The sequence below is a fragment of the Corvus hawaiiensis genome, chromosome 6 (assembly GCF_020740725.1).
Source record: "Corvus hawaiiensis isolate bCorHaw1 chromosome 6, bCorHaw1.pri.cur, whole genome shotgun sequence".
NCBI classification, from domain to species: domain Eukaryota; kingdom Metazoa; phylum Chordata; class Aves; order Passeriformes; family Corvidae; genus Corvus; species Corvus hawaiiensis.
This window is the reverse complement of record NC_063218.1, coordinates 26,041,036-26,054,196: the sequence shown is the minus strand read 5'-3', so window position 1 is coordinate 26,054,196 and position 13,161 is coordinate 26,041,036. Positions and strand designations below refer to the sequence as shown.

The following is a 13,161-nucleotide window of genomic DNA, read 5'->3' as shown; positions in this document are numbered from 1 at the left end:
CACATGAGATACCTGCACTGAAGTTTCATTTAATTCCTTTTAAAAAAAATTCCAAAACTAAACCAGAGTGTTCCCATTTTTAAAAGGATAGACCTGTTCAAATAATTTCTAGTAATGAGGTTAAGAGAACTGGACAGTTCACACCGAGTTTTTTCTTGCAGTCTCCCTGCAAACCCAAGCTGGCAAACGTTCATTGGTGACACTGATGCAGATGAGTGTTCACTGCAGATGGACAGATGAACCATAACATTTTGTAAATGAAAATGGAAATTCCAGATTGAGGACAATGAAGAGCCTTGGCTCAGATAATCCTTTCTGTATGAGCACAGGATTCCTCTGAGTGAGATATGCTTTAGGAAGAACATCAGCTGTGAGAAGGGGAAAAGGACAGAAGAGATAAATTATCTGAATAATATTTAATAGCTACAAACTTTCAGATTTTATATCACCTGCTATCCTTCTATCTATGTAATATATTTGACAGTACATGGATAATGTGGGCCTGCTTACTCTAAACATGAAAAGCAGAAGAACAAAGGAGTGAGAATTAGATAAATTATTCTTCAATATATGAAGAACAGATGGCTGTCAGTCATTCTTTGTGCATCTTTATTGTGTATTATACTTACTTAAACATATTAAAGAACAGGTTAGACAAAAATCTGTTTCACGAGTTTGGTTTGGGGCTTTTTGTGAGGTGGTAGAATAGATAAAATGTGATCCCTTCAGGTCTTGTCCTGCCCTACATTTCAGTATTTCTGTATTAGACTGACACTGATTTTTACGGATGGATATTCAATGAATAACGTAACACTTACTTAAATCTTCATTCAGCTGTGTTTCTACATATATTTTTCTGTCTCACCAAAGAGGCTCTTGATAATTATCTTTAGCCAGGAAACAGAAAAACACTCTAAAGAGTTACTAAAAATGTACCAGAATATAATTTTTAAAAAACTATGAAAGTAAAAGTTAAAAAAAAAAAGTCAAGGTGGTGTCAAAGAGCAAGGGAGAGACAGAGGTTCACAATGACAGTGTCTCTTTAAGAGCTGCTGTTATTCTTTGTGAGGGGACGCTGGGCAGTCATGCTATTTAAAGCAGCAGCATTGAACTTAGAGGAGGAAAAAAAATTTTAAAAAAACCAACCAAAAAAAATTTTAAAATCCCAAACAACAAACCTTTCTCTAAAAATTCCTAATCTATGATTATTACAAGTACAAAATGCTAAGATTACTTTAACTGAAACATGTTTGAAGAAAGCATGTTCCATTTGCATACGAGCATGTTTTGTGTATCTAGTTTCATTCTCCCTCATTTCCTCTTTTGTTTTGTGTGGATTTTTCCCCTGTGAATTCACAGGGAAGAAAAAAAAACAGTGTAAAAAAACCTACATTCAATTTTGAAAGCAGTATTTGTCTTTAGCTATCATTACCTATAGTACATCAAAATCATCTGTGCCTTAGTCTATTAACAGAGTTTCATTGCAATGTTTTAAGGATGTCACTTTAACTTGGTTTGAGAGCAAACAAAATCCCACAGTATAGCACTAAATATACTCTTTCTGCCCCTCTCTCCAATGCACATCAGTTATCACAAAATTATTGACAAAGACCAGACACAACAGCTACCAAACCAAGGGAATGGCAGCAGCAGCAATACGCTTTCCCTTTATTTGAAGGGTAATAATGCCCTTGATCACATTCTACATACAACTTAACTTCACAAGAGCAAAGCATCTGCTGCTACATCACATCTAAAGCCTTACTTTTACATCTTTATCTAGGGTATTATGGTTTCTGGGGCTTCCTTGCTGGTTTAAGATCTCTGTGACTCCTGACAACATGGAGGAAGAAGTTCGTACAAAACACACCCACAAAGTTCACTTCCATGGTCGCATCTGCATTCGAGAAGTCAAATGTGACTGCAGCACCCTGGGGATGTCCACATCAGCCCAACTACTCAAGGAGCATGGACTAAAACTAAGTTGTCTTTGTAGTTGTAATTAACACCAACTTCTCAGCTGGATGTCTCTTTTCATTTAATTAGTTAAGTTTTCTATGCAAGGTAAGACTAACTGTAAAATTACCAGCAAAATCACTGAGTAGCAGTTTAATGCTGCTACTCAGTAGGTATTTGATAGGAGGCAGTTCATTAACAGAAGCTAGAAATAAATTACTTGCAATCTCTGTACTTACTGCATTTGCAATGGGTATAAAAATCAGCCCAGAAATTATGGCTATCTTTTGCTTGAACTAACCAAATACTCCCCTTGAGTTTAAGATCTATTATATTTTTAGTGTGCTTCAAAAGCATTTGTTGCAAAGCATTTACTTCCATACATTTTCTTAGCATATGTTAAAAACAAGTCATTTAGCGTACCACACGAGGGTAATAAGAGAAGACCAACTCTGCCATCCTGGATCTGAGTTTTCTTATACTCTTCATCTCCAGATGTAGTCAAGAATATGTATTACAAATAATGCGCAAAACAAACAAGCAAAAAAACCATGATACATTTATTCCTTAATATTTACAGGTTAATTATGCATTAAGGAATACATTTAAAGTGATGAGTTTCTCTCCGAGGAAACAGGAAAATTCACCTAATTTAACTAAGGACACTTAAAAAGCCTTTTGAAAGATCTCTATTTGACTGTAACCAAGAACTCCACAGGCCAACCTGCAAAGAAGTTTCACTAAGTTTTGAAGATGAAGAGAAACAGCTCTTCCTCCCCCTCTCACGTTCTAGAATGAGAAACATTCCTACCACTATATCTATACTACTAATTTTCTTTTTCAAACTGTCTTCACATGCAGGACTTCCCACACTTTAGAAGTAGTTTTCTCTGCACATCTATATCAGCTATTAACTTTCACAGACAAGGCGTCAAAGACTGGTGGTAACATCCCACTGGTTCAATATGTTTTTCATGCATCCCATATATCTCGTGCACATCCGTACTTGATTTTCCTACTATGGCCTCACAGACTCTCCTTGCTGGTCTGTCCCTCTAACCAGGAATACAACCAAGCATGAAGAACATCAGCTCTCCCACTTTCTCTTACTAAGGATAAATACAACTGGACATGGCCCCCCCCTTTTGAAAGGGTTACAAAATTATGTGATTGTATTTCAGATTAAAGAGGAAATACATTCTTAACAGGAAAGTCACTTTACAAAATACTAGTCTTGCCAAATTCTTCTCATATTAGTATAAGCATTTCTTATATAGAAAAAAGATGAATACTAATGTATGATTTGTGTTCAACTCTACTAAAGCTGACACAGGCATGAAAGCAGCTTTTCAACACTAAGTCTGTGCTCTGCCAAAAAACCCACCAAACAGCCCAACAAAAAACAAACACAAAACCAACTTAAGTCTTAACTGTTTGTACTAGTTAAAAGCACTAATACAGTTGATGAAGCGGGTGAATTCGGATTATCATATATATCTATACAGCCCTCTTGATCGAGTCGGACTCTGTAATTTTGAAATTCTCCCCTTAAAAGCAGATACAGAGAAGCCCGATTTAGACAATGGCTTTCTTTCATGAAACAGCTAATACAATTTTTAAGAAATGGGCCTTCCCTATCCCTGTTAATCTAATTGCCCTTGCTTGGACAAAGAAATAGGAAATGTTGTTTTCAGAAGACATTATCCATCAGCAACCAGCAGAGACAAGGATCAGCATCTTTAAAACTGTCTCAAAGATGACCAACCCTATGTTCTCCAGCAGACTATGACACAACCAACATTAACCTAAACTTACCCACCCATCTGTGCCAGGAACACTTTGCTAAGTAAAAAGTACCACATTTTTCAATCCAACACACCAATTTTACCCAACCTAACAAAAAAATCCAGAAAACAAAACCAACAAAAACAAACACACTACTGAAACACACACACAAAAAAAACAAGCATAGCAGAGTTTTCTGCAGTCTTCCCAAATACCACATTCTAAGACCTGACCTCTCAGCTAACCCCCCTACTGACATTTCTAAGGATTGCGTGTGTGAACACATCTAAATTTACCCCTTAATTCATGAACTTTGGTTAAGTAAGGAATTTGGTCTTTCATACTTCTTAATGACAACACCTTTACCGTATAAGTAAGCCTGTCAGAATACTTGAAATAGTCACCAAACATTTTGAGGACAGACATTTTAAAAGGATACTTTTCATACTGAAATTTCAGTAAAACTACCTGTACCTGAAACTTATACAAATACATGAGAATCATCTAACGATGTGATAATAATTCTAACCAGAAAAGCAGCTTCAAAATATCGGAAGCTGGGGGAGGGGGACTTAATTCCTACAGAAACAGGAGGCTGCCAGCTCTCACGTGTTAGGTTCTTATACATCCTATAAGGAAAATATTCCTTCTAGAACTCCCAACAACATATTCAACACCCCTAGAGTATATAGTTCAGGGAACAGTAAGGCATTACCCTTCGAAGTTACCTAATCTAGCTTCTTAAAAATTTTATTAAGTGAAGTGTATTTAAGTAAGAAAAACAAGTCTAAGCATGAAAAAGATTTAGGTGTGCTTTTATTTTGTATGTTGCAAATGAAAAGCATTTTGGATTTAACCTCGTTAGTCTGCACAGCTTTAAAAAAATTATAGTTTGGATGTGGGGGCCTTTTGTAGGTAGGGATGGTGCTGGATCAGACCGGTGGTGAAAACACGTAATTAATCGGCCTTTGATAAACGTCTCGCTAAATACTTTCTGTCCATTGTTCTTACAAGCGCTGAAGTGAGTGGCTCTAAGTTCGGGACTACCCGTGCCATCCGCCTTCTACCGTTAACGGGAATTCCACCATTCCTATTCAGCTTTTCACACGCGGAAAAGAGGAAGAAGGGAAAAAAAGGGGGGGGAGGTGGGAAAGAGTAAGGGGAAAAAAAGAAAAAGGAGAATAGGAAGAGCGATAAAAGCCTCACTAGAAAGAAATCTCCTAAGGGGACAGGTGTGCTCGCTGGCTTTCAGGCCGGGTTTAACCCCCGGCGGTGCCACCCGCCTGGCCGGCAGGGGAGAGCTCCGGCGGCGGGACCTCTACCCCGCCGGACAGGTGCAGCGACCCCGCGCCCGCGCTCCCCCGCCGGCCATTTCCAACCGCGTCAGCCGGCGGCTCCCCGCGGAGGCGGGGCGAGCGCGGCCCTGGGCGGCGCGGCGAGGGCCGGCAGCAAGGGGTTAACCGCGGCGGGAGCCGGCCGGGGAGTCCAGCGGGCCCGGCGGCCGGTGCCCCCCGCCCGGCCGTCACCACAACAATAGGGCGACCGGCACATGCCGGGCGGCCCCGCTGCGCCGCCTGAACGCGGGCCCGGCGCGGCTCCTTCCGCGGGGCGGCCTAGCGCCGTGCGCCGCCGACACGCGGCTGCCGGCGGGGGCGGACGGGAGGGAGAGCCCGAGCCCGGCAGACGCTCGTTGCCGCCCGCCGCCTCCCACACGCGCAACTTTCACTTCCCCGGCGGGGGCAGGGGCGACACCGCGGAAGGAGCGACAGGAGTGGGGGGGAAGGAGCCGGCTGTCTTTCTTCCCCGCGAGTGAAGGGGGCTGCGGGGTACCCACGCCAAGGAGGGGCAGGGATTCCCCCTGCCCCAGGCGAGAGATCCGCCCTCTCTTCCCCCACCCCCCTCGCGAGGGCACAGGCTCGGCGCCAGCCGCGGTCCCCCCTCACACCGCCCGGCAAGGCTCCCCGCAGCGTTCTGGGGAATCCCCTTCCCTCCCTCCCTCCCTGCCCGCCCAGGTGTCAGAGTCGTTGGGGGCTGCAGCCGCTCCCTGCCCGCCGCCGCCGCCGGAGCGCGGGGGGGTTAGCGGGGGAGTGCAGGACGGACATACGGACGCGGACACCGACACGGGGCTGTTTCTTACTCGTAGTTCCTGAAAATCTCGTTAGTGACCCTGCAGTAGAAAACACGCTCGTCCGGTCGGAGGTCGGCGGGGGGCTTCACCCTCACGAAGGGCTTTCGGTGCAGCAGCGGCATCGCCCCGCTCCCAGCTCTCTTCCTGCCCCAGGATCGGCTTCACGGGGTAGGAGGAAAAATAAAGGAAAGAAAAAAACAAAACACGGAGGGATTAAGCGAGGCAGCGGCGCCCACCAGCCCGGGGAGGAGGGAGCGGGCCCGGCGTGTCCCTCCTCCCGGGGTAGCCGGGGTAGGAGCGAGCGGGAGCGGCGGCTCGGCGGAGCCTTTTGTGTGCCCGACACGCCGTTGCCTGCCTGGGACTGCGCGCGGACCAACGGCGGCACCTTCCTCCGCCTCCGCCCGCCTCACAATGGGGCCATGACGCCGAGCGGCGGGCGGAGGCGGCAACCCCCGCGCCAGCCGCGCAACGTGCTCGGCTCGGGGATACCCCGGCCGCGCTTTGTCTCCTGCGGCGCCCCTGCCTCTGGGTCACCCCCTTTCCCCCGCCTCTGACCCACACACGCCGGGCCGGACACCAACTTCCACTCCGCCTCCGTCTCCTCCTCCTCCTCCTCTCCGCAAAGCAAACACCCAGGAGGGGCAGCGCCGACCACTTATCTCCCTCCTTCCCTTCCTGCCGGGTCGCTGCCTAACTGGGGTCCTCGCCCTTCCCGCCCCGCGCCTCGCCCCGGCCCAGCGGCTGCCGGGCTCCGCCGACGCGGGACAGCGCGGCCGCGGCGCGGGGGACAGCCCGGCCTCCGGCCTGTCCAGCGGGGGCTGCGGGGCTCCCTCCCTTCCTGCCCACCTGGTGCGGCCGCAGGCTGCGCTCGCTGCTCGGTCGGTACGGAGCGCGGTCCCCCTCGCCGCGTTTCTTTCCTTTCCTCAGCCCCCCCCCCGCCGGCTCCTGGGAAGTTTTTGATCTACTTCTTCAAGCCCTCAATCAGGAAGAGCTGCGGGGAGGAGCCTTCCCCTGCTCTCCCCTACATCTTTATTGGCCGCTCGGTGCCTTCCAGCGTGTGTCACACAGGAAGACAGCGAGCTACATTATTAATTAATGGCTGAGAGGGCGCATCCTCCATTTTTGAATTATCAGCCGGAGACCTCCTGTGCGGGGGGTGGGCACAGCCCGGCTGCCCGGTGGGGGAAGGCGGCTCTCTCCGCGCGGCCGTGCGACCGGGCCGGGCCGGGCCGGGCTGCGGGCGGCACAAGCACGGCGACCCCGGCACGGCGGTCACGGCTCGGCGGGGTGGCCGAGCCTGCGGCGTGCGGTGCTGCCCACCCGCGCCTCCGCCAGCGGCGTTAGCAGCCGGTGCCGAGGGGTCACCGAGCAGCTGTGAGACCGCCGGCCGCGGCGAGACCCAGCGCTCGGCCCCGGAGCCACCCCTGTCTGCCCTTCGTACCTGCCCTGCGAGCAGGGGCCCCGGCGCGTCTCGCGCGGGGCTGATCCCCAGCGGATTTCGGCGTTTGACAGTGCGGTGCCGGGGACGTTGCTCTCTCAGTTACAGCCCCCGAGCCATAGTGCTGTTGGCGCGTGCGGGGGCGTACGGGTGTATTTTGCAGAAAGTGCGATTGTATATAATTAAGATGACCAAGGAGGGTTATACGTGGGCCCCATAACATTGCTTTTCCTTCCAGTTCACCGAAAATGCCATTAAATGGTTTCATTAGTGTATTCATTTTTCACCGCCTTTTTTTTTTTTTTAGCACTAATGCATTTACAGTGCCATAGGTAATTAAAACTGGAGTATTAAATTAATTGTGTTCCTAAGAGTGCTAGCCATGTTGGAAGACAAAAACCACAGAAAGTCCACATCCATTATAATTCATCACAACTAAGTACAGTGTTTATATTAAAAATCTACAGAATAATTGTAGAAAGTCCTCAGAACTATTGAGATGGTTAATATCTGAAGGCTGATACCTAAATAATTCAACAACTGAAAATGCCGTTTTTGCAAATAAAGGTCCCATGCTGTTTCCTGCACCTGTGCATGAGTTGCTTTCTTTTGCAAGTAATCGGCATTGCTGTAGCACGTGTGACTAAAGCCTAAAAGAATGTGTACATACAATCCATTAATGACTTTATTTTAAAATGATCAGGTTTTAATCAAAAGCACTGAGAAATGTTAATGTTCACTTCCTCAAGTTAAGTTTACAAAGCCTGAACTGACACCAGGTTAACTCCTGAGTCCTACCAGTTTATTTTCATTTACCAGCTGGCTTCCCTTTCAGTTTTTAATTTCCTTCTAGCAAAGGGCACAAATGCTACCTGAATTAATGCACTTGTATCTAACATCTGATAATTTTTAGTCTGCTTTGCTTCAAAACTGTATAGTATGCCATGCTTATGACATTTAGTGTTGCCAACTCTTAGGGTTACAGTGAAGTTTTGCAACACTTTGTTTTAAGCTCTTCAGCAGATGCAATTAAATTGGAACCTCAGGTCACCTTAAAAATAATTACATTCCTAAATCTCAAGTTTGAGAGAAATGCTGGAATATGTCAGCCCCAAAAGGCTTACTAATTAGAAGGGAAAGAAAAGCTCTGAGTTTCGAATTCTTTTAAATCTTATTATTTTTAAGCCAGTATCATTTTGTTTGAGAACCTGGCTACTTTTTTTCATGCTTGTATTGTCAGCACAGCATTATTTTAGCACTAGTTGGTATCCATGAAAAATGCATGAGCTGATAGAACTGTGACATCAAAAGCAAATTCCCTTTTCCTCTTTGCTCTCTCTTGCCCTCTTTCTCTTTTCTTCTCACCTTTTCCTCCTCCTCTTGTTCTTCCCCCCTCATTATTCCCTCGGTGATTTTCCAGTGAACAGATCCTCACTGAATAATAGGGTTGCACTGTGTTTTCATGTTCTTAGGACAGAGAGGAGCAGTTCATTTAGTTTTCACCTTTGTTCTTTAAAATCTACAAATCCAGGCTCTGGTTCTTCTTGCAATAAGGTCAACAGGACCTAGAACAAGTTTTTATGAAGCCAGCTAAATGTCTACTGAGTGGGCATTGAGAAATCAGTGTTAAATAATTCTGAAACATCAGAAAAAGTTTACTTTCCTCCCATGGGAATATTTATTTTATTGTAACACTATGTTTAATCTTTACAATAATTTGGGACTTTTTTACAAATTACTCAAAGGAGTTTTAATTTAAGATGCGGAAATGGGATGATTGATTGATGACATTCAGTGGTGCTGTTGATGTGGATTTTACCACAAAGCAGCAAAAATGAAGCTGCTTTCTTTTAAAAGATGACTTAGACACTAACAGATATATTAAACTTAGTTCCCTAGCCGGGGAGATTGCAGTTCTCATTCACAGAACTTTAAAAATAGCTGTATTTGAAACATAAAATCTTATAAAACACTATACTGTACTCGATGCTGTACAAGGGTAGAACAATTTCCTAGGGACAGAGTCAACCCAGGCTTGGGGCAGCCTCCCCCACTCCTGCCCAGCTGCTCCTTCAAAGCTCCCCACAGTTTGAAAATTTTATATTTCTTTTCACTGGATCCCTCCAGTATTACAGATTCACTCCCCTATCCTATTTCTTCCCCTCTTTAAACTACCAAGAACTGCGTTACACAAAGACGCTCCAAAATATCTATTCAGCTATTTTCATTACAAAATAATCCCATATATGACTGTTGCTATTCTGGAACAAGTAGAGCACATGCAATATTTTACTAAAGGATTGTCACTTTAAAATCACACTTAAATTTATGTTGGAATAACTAGTATTTGTCCAAATCATATATTTGGAACAGTGCAAAAGCAGAAATTTTACTCAGTTTTACCTATATTATCATGCAACCGGGAGAGTATTTTCTGTAGAATGTGTTTAGCCACTTCTTCTCCTGCTTTTTTTGTTCTTTTTATTTTTTCCCCAAAGTTGCCACTTTGTTCTCTCAAGGTTTGGCTGAAGTTAGAGAAAAAAAGTAATTGGATTTCTTCATCAAGAACATCCTTGGACCGTGAATGGCATGCTAGGTTCTCAACTATAGTTTTTGTAAAAAACATATGGTTGAAAAGATAAATGTGAAAATGTGTAAATGATAGATTGCTAGTGAGTTGTTCTGTCAAATGACATGATACCAATATTGTCTACCTTTTTCCCAGTTTACTGGATCATACATAAAGGGGGAAGTATAACATATATGTAAGCATTGACTCATTCTAATGCACTGAGTAGATTTTGGGGGAATAGTGTCATCCTTTTTCATTCCAAATGCTATTTTGAAAATCCTTCATTTCTGTAATGTAAACATGAAACATAGATCACTTTTTTTTAAAGCTTAGGGCACACAGCAAAATATTTATCCAGTTAAGCATTTTATAACTTACTGATAGAGCTTTTTTTCACCTTTTGCCCTTTCTCTGTCACCTAGCTAAGTCAATTCACTCTTTTGATCACATATCTTTATTTAGACTTTAAACGATGTGAGCAAAGACAATGTGCTAGTTTTATCAATCCACTCCAGCTGTGGGTAACAGTAACATTTGGTCTATTGTCTTTTACTGGCTGTAAAGCACTATGTTCAGTGTTTAATAACATACTCACTTATAAATAACATACTTCAGTCAAAAAAAGAAACCATAGAAGAAGTACACAGATGATTTTTCACAACGCATTTAATCTTTCGTTCTAGTGCAGTTATATTTCAACATTCTTTTCAAGTAGTTCTGTAATAACAAGGACAGGAGGTTCCTTATTCTGCAGCTGCTTGATATGTTCATCTCTTTGTTGCTTTCATGAGTCACAAATAAAGGTAAAGAATCAATCCCTGTTGACAGTGAATTTTTGGTGTGGTCACAATTTTTGGTAGTTACTTAATAATCTTAAAACAGGCATTCCACAGTTGCAAATGCAGGGCATAATTGTTGGGTCTGTTGCTATCATAGAGGGCAGTAAGTCATGGCCAGAGTCTGCTTTGGCTCTTGTTGAGGTTAAAGAACACGCAGTACAGCAGAACCCATCCCTCAACAAAGCCCTTGGGGAGCACTGGGATGTTTCTTATATCATCAGATTTATTCTGTGGAAAGGCATTCACGTTCTTAATATTTTTTTCACAGTTTAATAGGATTTAGACATATGGTTCTCACTGCTTTTAATGGATATTGCATGTTTAATTTCTATGCAACTCCAGAAATTAAGAGATATGTTCCTTTAAAGTTTACTTTAATCATATCCTGTTTTTTCTCTCTCAGAAAATACTATTAAAGGTATTTAAGCTGATAACTTTATACTAGGGGGGAGGAACTCTGACCTTATCTACTTTACAGCAATGACCATGTATGACTGGCCTCTAACCTGGTTACAAAATGATAAAATCATGTTGTGAAACCACTATTCATTTCCTAATAGTGTCTCTAAAACCAGCTTAAACTCTGAGAGAATTGCTACTGCATTTTCTCTCTTACAGTTATAGTGCACATGATACAGAGTATTGGCACTACTGTAATTTTCTAACACTAAAATATGCTGAATTTCTATTGCTAACTAATATTTAGAATGAATGATGACTGATTAAGGATTTTGAATAAATGAATGAATGATGGGCAGATTTGCTAATTTTTGCTACATATGCACATTGTCACTACTGGAGCAATGTATGGCATTTTACAATAGACTTGAATATCCTGCATCAGCCTGCTTGAAACCTGGGTCTGTATCATTAAGAGATTATTTATGCAGTCAAATTTAAGATTGGAAACTCTCAAGCTGCATAATACTAACCTACCATATAGTAAGTTTGCATTCATCTTATTTGAATTGCTTACATTGAACCCCTCTCTGTCAGGTCGATGAGTAGAACAAATAATTTCAAGGATGTTGCTTTATGATTTTTGTTATATGACTATACAGTCCCAACTTGTTTTTTGGGGTTTTTTTGTTTGTTTTTGGATTTTGTGGGGTTTTTTGTCACTAATATTGAGATTAGACAAACCTGCTTGCACACTGAAATGATCCCATGCTGTGCAATTCCTGTTGAGGAGCACATGAAGAGAAGTTGGCCCAGTAGTTGATCTGAGTTATTTAGTCAAAGTTTAAAGTGATGAGTCAATCTGAAGCATATACATCTGCTCAATCAAATACAGACCGTGCTGGATTTTCTTTGAGTCATTCATTCGACAAATGACTCACAACTGTGACCAGTATTCTGACTTACTTATGCCTTTAATATGAAACTGCTTTGGCCTCCACCTTATTTTCTTCTGTCCTGCTACTGATCTCTCACAGAAGACCCTAAGAGCTAAGGCAAAGAGTTTAACTATCTAGGCACTCTGCTGCTGGTAGATCCCAGATAAGCACAGAACTGGAAGGAGAGAGTAGCTGGCTAACAAAGACTCTGGATGTCTCCCCACTTGACAACGCATGGGTGAGTCACGGTGCGTACAGGTGGAACAGCCCCACCATGATGCTTCTGCGCATGCTTAGACCACTTCAGCCAAGGTAGACGAGGGCTGGAGTAAACTGGTGGCTTGCTCTGGGTACAAAGTGAGCTTCAGTTTTGATTTCATGCTTTTACAGGATGTTCCAAGCCTAGTCTGCTGAGTCCTACAGCTGGAGGGGAGCCAACCATACTACATCACAGCCACAGAATATAGTCCTTAGGGAATGCTATACTCTGGGGAAATCCTCTGTAAGGAAAGCTTCTCAGGCACAAGTCCAAATGATCATTCTCCCTTCTCCCACAGATCCAGGGACAGACATGTTTTAGGTGGACACCACTGTCCACAATACCCACACTGGGGCCTCACACCCAAGAGAAAGTGATATACTGACAGAATTTCTACATTTCTTAAAAGTCAGGCACTCATAGATATGTCTGGTTTATATAAAGCACGCATGTAGAGCAGAACTAAAGGAAACAAACTTTAAAGGTGGTAAATCCAGTGCATACTTTAGTCTTGCTGTCTTTGGAAGACTTAGGACAGCTGGAAAGTTATTCGGATTGTTACCATAGAGTTGCTAAGCATTCATGGCAAGGAAGACAATGTAAACCTTTTTGTTACCAGTACCAATTTAGTGCACAGTTGATAGAATGAAATTGCTAGTTTCAGTAACTTATGAATTAAGAACCAACAATTATTTCAGTTGTAATTTCCAGTCATCCAAGAAGTTCTTAGACAAAAAACAAAGGCAAAGGCAATCCTAAGACTACCTTCACACATGGAACTTATGGACTGCAGTGTGGACACAGATATAAAGTTGCAAAAATGCTTATATCCACATAGTTCATTGTT

General features: G+C 43.5%; 1 protein-coding gene across 1 annotated transcript in view; it reads right to left on the bottom strand.

Moving 5' to 3' along the window:
- BAZ1A (bromodomain adjacent to zinc finger domain 1A) overlaps positions 1 to 6,866 on the bottom strand; it is a 63,457-nt gene extending 56,591 nt beyond the window's left edge. Inside the window, exons 1-2 of the mRNA XM_048307065.1 lie at positions 6,716 to 6,866; positions 5,879 to 6,028 (exon numbers count right to left, since the gene is read on the bottom strand). Of these exons, the coding sequence (XP_048163022.1) occupies positions 5,879 to 5,991 (113 nt within the window). The 5' untranslated portion in view covers positions 5,992 to 6,028; positions 6,716 to 6,866. The remainder of the gene's footprint in view (positions 1 to 5,878; positions 6,029 to 6,715) is intronic.
- Between the last annotated feature and the right edge of the window lie 6,295 nt (positions 6,867 to 13,161).